Genomic DNA, 13,431 nt, shown 5'->3' on the forward strand with positions numbered 1-13,431 from the left:
TGTGGCTTTATCAAAAGCATTTATTTATTAATAATAGTCATAGTAATGTCACACAAATTCACAAAGTGTTTAAGACATGTCTGGCTCAGTTTGTTGTGTGTGTGTGTGTGTGTGTGAATTCTCTAAACAGTGCAGTTTAAAATGAATGACCACAAAGAGAAGGAAAATAAAAGGTATTTTGGAACAGGAAAAATAGAATTCTCATCTTAAAAAGGAATAAAAAGAAGAAATTGTTCATCAGAGAGCTGTCAATACTCCAACAGATATTATTTAAATCATTCATGTAATCTAAAGGCCCCTAAAAAGGTTGAAAAACTAAATTACATTTTCTCAGATAAAAAAAAAGTACAGAAAATGTAGTTTTGTTTTTTTCACGCATTACAAAGACAGTATTCCGTTAGTCAATTTTCTACCTCAGCTGTGTATCCTAGCAACTACAGGGGAAGGTGTAAGTTATATTCATTAGAAATATCATTTATATATATATATAGAACCAGAAGAAGCACCAGAGAAAACGTTGTCCTCCTGTAACACAGTTGTGACAGAGGACTTAGAAATCACCATAAAAAACCTTTCAAACTTGTACAACCCTAATAAAAACAAGGGGAGAACATTGACATCCAATAAATACGAGACACATTTTAAATAAAAAAAGAACAATGTACAACCCCCCCCCAAAAAAAGAATAAATCTGTATATAAAAAAAAAACTAAACAAAATGAAATCAGAGGTACAACACAATTAATTATTACACCAACTGAAATATTAATCACAATGAAAAATGGAAACAATTCATTAAAACAAAGACCTGATGTACTCCTAAAGAGGTGTGACAATTGCCTTCTTTCTCTCTCCTAAGGAAATAAACATTATACATTTGTAAAAACACAAAATTTACAACACATACAAGAGTCAGAAAGACAAGAACTAAAAAACAAAATTGTCTTTAAAACCCGTATGTTTCGAAGCATTCCAAACAAAAAGTGTCTTCTTATTCTTAATGCTTTTAGAAAAATGTCATCTCTCTATTATTAGTATTTTCCATCTTATTTATCTTCTAAATACAAGTCACAAGGCCAATGTGGTATATATCTAGGCTGATCTAGTCTTAAAAAAAAGGAAAATAAATTATTTTAGAAAAAAACAGCACCCCACAAAAAAATACAAACAGCATTTACACATTTCAGTATTCAAGACGACAATTTGTTTTAAGAAATCCGGAAATAACACAAATTCATGCCATTGATAACAACCGTCCACTCAGTTGCGTGTTTACAATGGTAGCTAGCACCAACTGCCTTTCCGTTTCTTCAAGTCCTCCAGAAACCAGTAAGCTGGTCTTGAGCACCGTAGACAACAAAAGTAAACTGGAGTTTGATTGGCGGTTTGGTTTTGTAAACAGTGATGATGAGTAGTAAACTGGTTTTCGATTGGCTGTTTTGATCGGCAAGTAGTAGTAAAAAAAATCTTAAATAATGAAGGAAAAAAGGTTAAAAGACATTTTAAAAGGTGTGTTTAGTCCTGTCTGGCAGGAGTTTTGGTTATGGCTGCGAGACGTGGAGGATCTTCATCACCGTGAACTGGGTGCTGCAGCCTGGAGAGAGAAGACAGAGGACAAAACATTAGATATACTGGCCTCAGATTGTCAGGCAGATGTATACAAAACACAGTCAGGGCAGACTGAGCGAGTGTGCTCGTGTCTTACAAAAAAACTACAAAGGTTGTGCGTGCGCGTCTCATAATAAGAAATACGGTGTGTGCGCGTCTCATAATAAGAAATACGGTGTGTGTGTGTGTGCGTCTCATAATAAGAAATACGGTGTGTGTGCGTCTCATAATAAGAAATACGGTGTGTGTGCGTCTCATAATAAGAAATACGGTGTGTGTGCGTCTCATAATAAGAAATACGGTGTGTGTGCGTCTCATAATAAGAAATACGGTGTGTGTGCGTCTCATAATAAGAAATACGGTGTGTGTGCGTCTCATAATAAGAAATACGGTGTGTGTGCGTCTCATAATAAGAAATACGGTGTGTGTGCGTCTCATAATAAGAAATACGGTGTGTGTGCGTCTCATAATAAGAAATACGGTGTGTGTGCGTCTCATAATAAGAAATACGGTGTGTGTGCGTCTCATAATAAGAAATACGGTGTGTGTGCGTCTCATAATAAGAAATACGGTGTGTGTGCGTCTCATAATAAGAAATACGGTGTGTGTGCGTCTCATAATAAGAAATACGGTGTGTGTGCGTCTCATAATAAGAAATACGGTGTGTGTGCGTCTCATAATAAGAAATACGGTGTGTGTGCGTCTCATAATAAGAAATACGGTGTGTGTGCGTCTCATAATAAGAAATACGGTGTGTGTGCGTCTCATAATAAGAAATACGGTGTGTGTGCGTCTCATAATAAGAAATACGGTGTGTGTGCGTCTCATAATAAGAAATACGGTGTGTGTGCGTCTCATAATAAGAAATACGGTGTGTGTGTCATAATAAGAAAGATACAAGTACTTGGGATTATGGCTGGTCCTAGAGTACACTGTCCTTCTCTCAACACATATCAAAGCTGCAGGCTAAAGTTCAATCTAGACTTGGTTTCCTCTATCGTAATCGCTCCTCTTTCACCCCAGCTGCCAAACTAACCCTGATTCAGATGACCATCCTACCCATGCTAGATTACAGAGACATAATTTATAGATCGGCAGGTAAGGGTGCTCTCGAGCGGCTAGATGTTCTTTACCATTCGGCCATCAGATTTGCAATGCTCCTTATAGGACACATCACTGCACTCTATACTCCTCTGTAAACTGGTCATCTCTGTATACCCGTCGCAAGACCCACTGGTTGATGCTTATTTATAAAACCCTCTTAGGCCTCACTCCCTCCTATCTGAGATACCTACTGCAGCACTCAACCTACTGCAGCCCTCATCCTCCACATACAACACCCGTTCTGCCAGTAACATTCTGTTAAAGGTCCCCAAACCACACACATCCCTGGGTCGCTCCTCTTTTCAGTTCGCTGCAGCTAGCGACTGGAACAAGCTGCAACAATCACTCAAACTGGACAGTTTTATCTCAATCTCTTCATTCAAAGACTCAATCATGGACACTCTTACTGACAGTTGTGGCTGCTTTGTGTGATGTATTGTTGTCTCTACCTTCTTGACCTTTGTGCAGCTATCTGTGCCCAATAATGTTTGTACCATGTTTTTGTGCTGCTACCATGTTGTGTTGCTACCATGTTGTGTTGCTACCATATTGTTGTCATGTTTTGCTGCCTTGTTATGTTGTTGTCTTAGGTCTCTCTTTATGTAGAGTTGTGTCTCTTGTTGTGTTTTGTCCTATATTTATATTGTATTTATTTTTGCCTTTTGGTAGGCTGTCATTGTAAATAAGAATTTGTTCTTAACTGACTTGCCTAGTTAAATCAAGTTAATAAAAAATAAATATGCGTGTGTCTCATAAGAAAAATATGTGTGTCTCCTCACCAGGTTGAATGTGTCGTAGGTACTCATTAGCTCCTCCATGCGGTACTGCTCCAACACCACTACGTTGTTGGAGAGGCTGGGGTTCCTCTGGCGGGCACAGTCCTCACAGTGGACCACGTAGGTCTTCCTGCTGCCACTCTCAGACGTCACAAACAGCAGGTTAAACACCTCCACCTGGTGGACAGAATATATACACACACCCAGTCAGTCTACAGGCAGGGATCACTGGGCTGTGGGACAGGGCTCGTATTGTAATGCATGGGGATGAATTGAAAGCATGCTGAAGCAATTATGAGGGAAGACAGCGGGTTGAAGTAATGCGGTTTTCAGAAGAGAGACGGGCTCTCTGATTGTAAGGTAAGTGTTTGTGTGTTTTGGGTTCAGTTAAAGGCGGTTTGGTGCTGGCAGAGGTTTGAGGGTTTGTATCGAGAGGGCTGGGTAGATGTATTACTCACGTCACACTCGTTGCAGTAGTAGGCTGGCTCATCCTTCACCCGGCTTTGGTAGGAGATCTTCTTCCCTGCTGTCACCAGCTGGTCTCTCAGAACCTGGATGTGCTTGATGGACTGCAGCAGGCAGTGTCTGAGGGAGGGAGGGAGGGAGAGAGGAAGAGGTTAGAGCCAGGGTGGACTGAGCAGTACACCAATATGTTACTTCTGAAACATCATGAATATGAACCTGAAAATGATATACTTTCTAATTTCTAACTACACCATCTGTATAATAAACAAATCACTAAGTGTAATTATAAACCGGGTCGTTCGAGCCCTGAATGGAATACCACGGGTATGACAGAAAATTACTTTTTACTGTTCTAATTATGTTGGTAACCAGTTTATAATAGCACTAAAGCACCTCGGGGGTTTATGGTATATGGCCAATATACCACGGCTAAGGGCTGTATCCAGGCACTCCGCGTTGCATCGTACCTGCACTCATCGTACTTGCATCAGCCTGCACTCACTTGATCATCTTGTATGTGTCTGGGTCGGTGACCTTCACGGTGCGGGCCACGTTCCAGGACACGTGGATCATGGGGACGATGGACTTGACCTTCTTCACTTCGTTCCACTCAAACCTCTCCAGGGCCAACTGGTACTGGTAGGCTGCAGAGAGGAGCAACGCTAACATCAGTGCCTGACAATCTGAAAGCTCTTCAACAGTCTAATTGTTAGTGACCTTGTATGTTTTTACATAGGATCTTCAAGATCAGTCCTCTACTTATGCGTTTGGTTGGTGTGGATTTGGACTGCGGTCAGTACCCTCAAAACTCTCAAGCCAAATGACTGACAAAGACCAACAGGTCCATAAAATAACACTAACCATTAAAGTCAAGCAATGGCTTCAAGGCAATGCGTTTCAGTAGATGGGCGAGTCAAACATTCACATCTGTAGCAAGAGTAAGGTAGTTCTCTTTATCAGGGAGTTAACTTACAGTTGAGAGGTCCCACATTCCACGCGATGTTGTTGCACCAGCCCACAGCCTGGACCCAGTGGACGGTCCCTGCGTTGATCCACACCAGGTCTCCTGGTCTCTGAATGAAGCGGTACACGGGGATGTTGGAGCGGTACAGGTCCTCCAGAACAGGCCACCAGGAACCGGTCAGGTAGTCTACTCCATGCCTGAAGGAGGGAGGGGATGCTGGGGTTAGATCTCTGAGGTCGTGGGTGATCCGTTGGGAGAATGGTACACTTGAGTAGATGAGACACTTGTACTATTTTACATTCTTTTCCCCCCTACATCAAACAGGCTCAAATCAGGAATGGATTATTGTTCCTCATCAACACATTCAGTAAGTCATGCTAGTGTATCAACCAATGGCCACACTACTTACTTTTCACAGAAGTCGTTGATGGCCGGCCAGTAGTTTTCATGCACAGAGAACCACTCGCAGTCTCCAGGCCCAATGTTGACGTTCACAGAGCAGAAGTTGTTGTTCTCCTGGTGGCCAGGCGTGCGGCTCCCGGGGACCTTCATGTAGAGCTGGACCGTGTTCATGCCCAGGATGGTGTGGCCCACGTGGCTCAGCATGTTACCGCTGGACGCCACGCGCATGAAGGCTGGTAGCTTCTGGAGCTCCTGCAGCTGGGCCTTCCACCTGGTAGAGGTAGAGGTAGAGGTAGAGGTAGAGAGAGAGAGAGAGAGAGAGAGAGAGGAAGAGAGAGAGGAAGAGAGAGAGAGAGAGGACAGGGTTATTGTCTTTTTTAAACTGGCCAACAGAACCCAGTCTGAGTGGCAGTAGAAGCATCAATGCTATCATCACTAAGGATCTTATGTACTATTGTGATTTTGCACAATATGGCCTTGCTTATTAGCAATGGATGTGGCTCATGTAATAAAGATGCAGTACGGAAAACTGACCAGTAGGGGTCAGCAAAACACCAGAGGAAAGTTCTGGAACAAATGGGAAAAGTTCCACATGTTCTGTGGTAATAAAATGCATCCCTATCTCCAGCTTACCTCTTGGGGTCTGACAGATCAATGTTGGTGCCAAACTTGATGATCTTCCCCACTGGTTTCAGCTCGGTACTGGTAGCCTCTTTGCTTGTGGGGTCTTTGTTAGATGTCTCAGAGCTAGTCTCCTTACTCTTCTTCTCCTTGTCTTCCTCATCTTCGTTATCATCTTCTTCATCACTCCCCTTCTCCTCCTGAAGACACAGAAAAGAAGAAGGTAGAGGTAAGTGAAATATAAGAGGTGTGTGTGTGTACACTTGGTGTGTGTGTGTGTATCATTGCATCCATCCATACCTGGAGGCTCTCCTGGAAGCTGGAGGCCTGGTACTGGGCGTACTTGGCGATGGTGGTGTGTGAGCGGCTGCTCTCACAGGGCCAGGTCTGCCCTGTGCCGCTAGGGTCCCAGTTCTCATCAGCAGGCTGCTGTACCTGGGTCCTCACCTCCACAGCATGCTCAGAGTTAGCATCCACCAGAGACTTAGTGGAGAACAGACCCAGGTCTGAGGACAGAGGGAGAGAGAGAAAGAGAAACAGTGGTTTAATATAAACTCAGCAAAAAAAGAAAACGTCCTTTTTCAGGACCCTGTCTTTCAAAGATAATTTGTAAAAATCCAAATAACTTCACATATCTTCATTGTAAAGGGTTTAAACACTGTTTCCCATGCTTGTTCCATGAACCATAAACAATTAATGAACATGCACCTGGGGAACGGTCGTTAAGACACTAACAGCTTACAGACGGTAGGCAATTAAGGCCTTTCTACTGACTCTGAAAAACACCAAAAGAAAGATGCCCAGGGACGCTGCTCATCTGTGTGAACGTGCTTTAGGCATGCTGCAAGGAGGCATGAGGACTGCAGATGTGGCAAGGGCAATACATTTCAATGTTCGTACTGTGAGACGCCTAAGACAGCGCTACAGGGAGACAGGACGGACAGATGATCGTCCTCGCAGTGGCAGACCACGTGTAACAACACCTGCACAGGATCGGTACACCCGAACATTACACCTGCGGGACAGGTACAGGATGGCATCAACAACTGCCAGAGTTACACCAGGAACGCACTATCCCTCCATCAGTGCTCAGACTGTCTGCAATAGGCTGAGGCTGGACTGAGGGCTTGTAGACCTGTTGTAAGGCAGGTCCTCACCAGACATCTCCGGGAACAATGTCGCCTATGGGCACAAACCCACCGTCGCTGGACCAGACAGGACTGGCAAAAATTGCTCTTCACTGACGAGTCGCGGTTTTGTCTCACCAGGGGTGATGGTCGGATTCGCGTTTATCGTTGAAGGAATGAGCGTTACACCGAGGTCTGTACTCTGGAGTGGGATCGAGTTGGAGGTGGAGGGTCCGTCATGGTCTGGGGCGGTGTGTCACAGCATCATTGGACTGAGCTTGTTGTCATTGCAGGCAATCTCAACGCTGTGCGTTACAGGGAACACATCCTCCTCCCTCATGTGGTACCTTCCTGCAGGCTCATCCTGACATGACCCTCCAGCATGACAATGCCACCAGCCATACTGCTCGTTCTGTGCGTGACTTCCTGCAAGACAGGAATGTCAGTGTTCTGCCATGGCCAGCGAAGAGCCCGGATCTCAATCCCATTGAGCACGTCTGGGACCTGTTGGATCGGAGGGTGAGGGCTAGGGCCATTCCCCCCAGAAATGTCCGGGAACTTGCAGGTGCGTTGGTGAAAGAGTGGGGTAACATCTTACAGCAAGAACTGGCAAATCTGGTGCAGTCCATGAGGAGGAGAGACTTAATACAGCTGGTGGCCACACCAGATACTGACTGTTACTTTTGATTTTGACCCCCCCTTTGTTCAGGGACACATTATTCCATTTCTGTTAGTCACATGTCTGTGGAACTTGTTCAGTTTATGTCTCAATTGTTGAATCTTGTTATGTTCATACAAATATTTACACATGTTAAGTTTGCTGAAAATAAAGGCAGTTGACAGTGTGGGATAACATGGTGTTGCATGATTACTATTGGTTGTGCAGTTTGAATGAATGATTTGTGTGGTTACTGTGGTAGATAGTGTTGAATAAATGATCGATAATGACGTGAAGTGTGTGTGTGACGGGATGTGTTAAACTCACTGAGTCGTAGGGATCCGGCCAGTCCTCTGATGACAGTAACAGGGTTCTTGGGGTCTGTACAGAACTGCAGTAGTACTGGGGATAAGGCATCTCTCTTACTCTCCAGCTATAGAGGGGGGGGGGGGGGTAGAACAGTTAGTACAATTATAATTCACATCGGGTGCCGTTTTCTACCACCAGAGGGCAGTACAGTACAGTACTGGCTCAAAGTGGAGGAGGGATTGACTTCACTACTTGTATGTGTGTCAGATATTGACATGTTGAATGCATTGAGCTGTCTACTGGCAAACAGCTCGGACACCCATGCATACCCCACAAGACATGCCACCAGAGGTCTCTTCACAGTCCCCAAGTCCAGAACAGACTATGGGATGCACACAGTACTACATAGAGCCATGACTACATTGAACTCTATTCCACATCAAGTAACTGATGCAAGCAGTAGAATCACATAAAAGAAGATAAAAATACACCTTACGGAACAGCAGGGAGTGTGAAGCAACACAAACATAGGCACAGACACATGCATACACACACAATAACATACGCACTATACACACACGTACACTTGGATTTTGTGTTGTAGATATGTGGTAGTAGAGTAGGGGCCTGAGGGGCACACGCTTAAATGTGTTGTGAAATCTGTTGTGATGTTTTTTTAAATTAACCTTTATTTAAGTTGGGAAGAAATTCTTATTTACAATGACGGCCTACCCAGGCCAAACCCTCCCCTAACCCGGACGACGCTGGGCCAATTGTGCGCCATCCTATGGGACTCCCGATCACGGCCGGTTGTGATACAGCCCGGGATCAAACCAGTGTCTGTAGTGACGCCTTTAGCACTGAGATGCAGTGTCTTAGACCGCTGCGCCACTCAGGAGGCCCAAAATGTAATGTTTAAAAAATATATATAACTGCCTTAAATTTTGCTGGACCCCAGGAAGAGTAACTGGCAGCAGCTAACGAGGATCCATAATAAATACAAATACAGGCTTAGAAAATTATTTTAATTTCACGCTACACATTATTAGAGAAAGAGTCAGAGTATAATGGGATACGTGGTGCAGAGAAAGATAGATATGTGAGATGTGTGGTGGGGTTATGGTGAACAACAGGGACTTACATAGATGCTTGGTGTGGGAGGGTTGAGTTTCTCCCGTGGGATGGGCTCTGTGGTAAACAGGGGCTTGACAGAGAACGCAGGGAGCAGGTAGGACTCTCTGAACTTCCCCTTCACCCTCGCACCCCTGAGAGAAGAGTTCAATTATTATTTTTTTGATCAAACACACACAGTCACAAACTGGAGCATAAAAAACTGTCTTTTTAGAAATGTATTTACTAGAATGGAACCCCCCTTTACTTCCAGTTGGTAAAACCGCCCCACACGCTCTCCCGCAACACTCCTGCCTTGTTCATCCCTCCATCCCCCTCTCCTCTTCCATACTCACTTGCAGGCCCGTGTGACCTCTGCGGCTGTGTTGTTTATGTTGATATCCTCCAGGGGTGTCCTCTTCTCCTCCACCTCCGAGGCGATGAACGTCTCTCTGTCTCCGCTCTCCACCTTGATCAGCCTGATCTTCAGCTCCTTGGGTGGCCCGTCCGACAGGGCCTTCAGTTTCATGAAGTCAGCAGCCGAACCCTGCAGTGTCGATCCAACCTCACTGCCCTGAGAAGAGGACATGACACCAGAACTTTTCTCACTTCTACTATGGGACGCCCATTCTGAGGGTTCGTCTCCGCTGGTGGAACCGGCCTGTTTCCCCCTCTTCCGGTCTCTCTCCATGTCAGAGTGAACGTGGTCGCGGTCCTTCTCCCGGATCTCCTTGCTCTGGAGGTCCAGGTTCCCGAGGATCCGCAGGTGCTCCTTCTTCTCCTTGTGAACTTTGCCCTCCTTGTGCCGTTTGGAATTGGAACTGGATTGGAAGGAGGAAGAGGAGGAGTGGGAGGAGGACATCTCCTCTCGTTTCTCTCTGTGCTTTTTCTTCCTCTCTTTCCTGTCCTGGTGTTTCTTGCTGCTGCCGTGTTTCCTCTTCTTCTCTGTCTCTCCGTCTCTCTCTCTGTCTCGTTCCCTCTCAGGCTTGTGGTGCCTGTCCTCGTGTTTCAGCTCAGTCTTGGTCCTGTCTGAGGTGTTGTTGCTGGGGAGGGAGTTGGAGTGCCGGGTCAGGAAGACCTCACAGCTCCGGCCCAGCTCGGCCAGAGAAGACTCAGAGATGGTAGTGAGCTTCATCTCTTCTTTCGGCTCCATCTTGATGGATTGTGTGGAGGGATTCAAATGTGACTCTTCGTTTGAGGAATGGATCCTCTTCTCCATGGCCTCCCTCCCATCTCTCCAGATATCAGGCTCCTCCATCTTGATACTGACCTGTCTCTTCGCCTCCCAGTTGGAGGGGGAGTGTGGGCGGGGCTTTCGGGGCGGGGTCAACGACGGTGTAAAGCCCTGGTGATTGGTGGAATCGGAGGTGGGGGAGGTGCCATTCTGCTGCTGTTGGATGTCGGGACCCAGAGAGAGGGAAGAGGAGTACTTCACTCCCCCCAGAGCGGAGGGGGGCGGGCGGCCAAACGGACCTCCTCTGTAGGTGTACTTCTGGTTCTCCAGGGCGGCCTGGGACTTGAAGGTGCTGCTCACCCCCGTCTGGTGGAGGTGGGGCCTCTGGGGCGGGGGAGGGGAACTGGACGGGGTCTCCGACTCCTCTTCCTCATCTTCGTCGTCGCATTCGCTCTTCGCGGGCTCCGGGAGACCGTAGAGTTTAGCCAGGTCGCTGTGGCGGTAGTTTGTCCCCGACTGGGGGTTGGGGTTGAGCGGGACGGCTGGCTTGTGGAGCTCCGGAGCGAGTTTCAGGGTGGGACAACCCTCCTCCTCTTCCTCGTTGAGGGAGGAGGTCCGACTGCAGGGGGAGGCCAGGGAGCCCTGTCGGCTCAACACGGGGGGGCTGGCGTGGAGGTTTGCTCCAACAAAGTCGTCCTGCGGTTGCTGCTTGGGCGCCGGAATGAGGTCCGGGGCACACAGGTAGCTCTTATCCGGTGGCATGGTATCAGAGAAGGTGTTGACAATGTTTTGTCTGGCTCTGTTTCGGTCGCTGCTATAGAAAGATTCCTCCTCTTTCTTGATGGACTCATCCAGCATGGCCATGATGTTGGCCAGACCGTCTGGGAGTAACGTAGAGAGCTCCGATGGTTCCTCCTCAAACTGGGCGCTGTCCGAGTCTCCGCTGCTGCTGCTGCTGGCGCTGCTACCCAGGCTGCCTAGGCCTCCGCTGGGCATGCGCTTGTGGAGGAGACCCCCTGTGCTGGAGGTGCTGCTGGTGGTTCTGGAGGGGTTGGTCCCGGACGAAAGGCTGTCCCTGGGGAAAGCCTGGAAGAGTTTGGGGGGCTCTCGGAGGGTGATGCTGATGGAGCTGTGGAGGGGACCTGTAGCCCCCATCACTCCTCCTCTGGCCTGCTGACTAGCCTTCTCCTTGGGTTGGGGGGTGTCTTTGGGTGGACGGGGGGTGCCTCGCATGGTGGTGTTATTTAAGGGGTGGTTGGGGTAAGAGGTAACAGCAGAGGGGTTGTTAGGGTAGGAAAGCCCCAACGAGGACCGGGCGTTGTTCCCTGAGGTAACGTTACTACTGTGAGATGACGACGGGGGACTCCCACCCCATTTCTCCCTCTGCCTCTGCTTCTCCCTGGCATACTCCGTCTGGGGGGTGAGAGGGGGCGGCTGCGACCTCTCCAGGGGGGCGGGAGACGGTGGTGCCTGGCCTGGGGGACAAGGGGGTGCCCCGGCCCGGCTCAGCCAGGGGTAGGGGGGCGAGGAGGAGGACTGGCTGGGGGGGGGTGGGGGTGGAGGTAGGACAAAGGAGGAGGAGGAGGTGGAGACAGTGGACAGGCGAGGAGGAGGTGGGGCAGAAGAAGTGCTGCCTGACAGGAGTCTCTCCAGACTCTCAATGGCGGACTCCTCTCTCCCCTTACTGCTCCTGCTCATCTCCTCCTTCGCCTTCCTCTCCATCCTCCTCTTCCTCTCCTCATCCTCTCTCACCCACTCCCTCCTTTTCTTCCTCTCCTCTTCCTCCCTCTCTCTCTCCCAGTCCCTCCTCTTCCTTTCCTCCTGCTCTTTTTCCCATTCCCTATTTCTCTTCTTCTCCTCTTCCGCCCTCTCCCACTCCCTCCTCTTCCTCTCCTCCTGCTCTCTCTCCCAATCTCTCCTCTTCCTCTCCTCCTGCTCTCTCTCCCAATCCCTCCTCTTCCTTAACTCCTGCTCTCTCTCCCAGTCCATCCTCCTCTCCTCGGCCTGCATATGACCCTGCAGCTCAGCATCCAGTTTATCCAGGGCCTCCTCCATGGACTGGGGGGCTGAGGGTGGAGGTGGCTGGGGTCGAGAGTTAAGATACCCCTGGGCTGAGGTGGTGGTAGCCTGGGGGGGCTGGGGTGTAGACTGGGCACAGAGTCTGGAGTAAGAGGGATTGGAGGCTGGCTGAGGGGCAGAGTTGACCGTTTGGGTTTGGGGGGCGGTCATGGTGCGGTCATGGGGTGAGCTAGTGACCGTCGTCTGCGGGAGGGGGTTGGGGTGAGACCCTCTGCTGGTGATGACGCTCTCCCCTGCCCTCTGGTGTCCTGAGGATGATGACGAAGAGGAAGGAGTGCGATCAGGCTCAGGCCGTCCGTAGTAACCCTTCCCCTGGACAGACGGTTGGTGGTGGTGGCTAGGCTGCTGCTGGGGCCTGGGTGGTGCCCGCTGGGGGTGAGGGTGGCTGGCAGTGCCCACACGGGCTCCCTGATACCCTGGGTGCAGCATGGGGTGGATGGGCCCCCTCTCTGGGTCCCTCTCCAGCTGAGATGGAACTGAGGTCTGGTGGAGCATTCCCATCGTCTCCCTGCCTCTCCTGCTGCTGCTGCTGGGGGTGTTGCTAGCTGAACACACAGCAGGCGGCGCTGTGGTCACAGTGGAGAGTGCAGGTCCAGTCATACTACTACTGTAGCGGTTGTTATGTGACTGTGAGCAGGGGGGCTGGGGGGTGAAGGTGGGGGTGATGACTGGCGTCCTGGTAGGAGGTATGGGGGAGGCCTGAGGGGGGCTGATGTGGGGGCGGGGGTGCTGATGATGCTGGAGGGGCGCAGGACCCCGGGTCTCCCCGACCTGGTTCTGATGCTGCTGCTGCCCCTGAGATACCGGCCCTGCCCTGTAGAGACCTGACTCCTGTAGGGAGAGATACATGCTAGGTTAGTACACTGGAGATCGTGCGCAATACAAACAGTCACTGTCCGCTTCCCAAATGGCACCCTATTCCCTACACAGTGCACTACTTTTGATAGGGCCCATTTGGGACGCCCCCCGATACACTAGAATGCAAACAAAATGGATATGCTTTATATTTCCTGTCCTCCCTCTTAGCAAAAGTC

The 13,431-nt window shown here is 48.8% G+C and overlaps 1 protein-coding gene across 1 annotated transcript in view; it reads right to left on the minus strand.

Annotated features, from left to right (window-relative positions):
* LOC120030670 (lysine-specific demethylase 6B-like) overlaps positions 1 to 13,431 on the minus strand; it is a 31,087-nt gene continuing 17,656 nt past the window's right edge. Inside the window, 11 exon segments of the mRNA XM_038976111.1 lie at positions 1 to 1,594; positions 3,492 to 3,665; positions 3,947 to 4,073; positions 4,456 to 4,597; positions 4,927 to 5,114; positions 5,327 to 5,590; positions 5,953 to 6,140; positions 6,241 to 6,446; positions 8,053 to 8,158; positions 9,176 to 9,299; positions 9,501 to 13,228. Of these exon segments, the coding sequence (XP_038832039.1) occupies positions 1,571 to 1,594; positions 3,492 to 3,665; positions 3,947 to 4,073; positions 4,456 to 4,597; positions 4,927 to 5,114; positions 5,327 to 5,590; positions 5,953 to 6,140; positions 6,241 to 6,446; positions 8,053 to 8,158; positions 9,176 to 9,299; positions 9,501 to 13,228 (5,271 nt within the window). The 3' untranslated portion in view covers positions 1 to 1,570.

The sequence above is a fragment of the Salvelinus namaycush genome, chromosome 36 (assembly GCF_016432855.1).
Source record: "Salvelinus namaycush isolate Seneca chromosome 36, SaNama_1.0, whole genome shotgun sequence".
NCBI classification, from domain to species: Eukaryota; Metazoa; Chordata; class Actinopteri; order Salmoniformes; family Salmonidae; genus Salvelinus; species Salvelinus namaycush.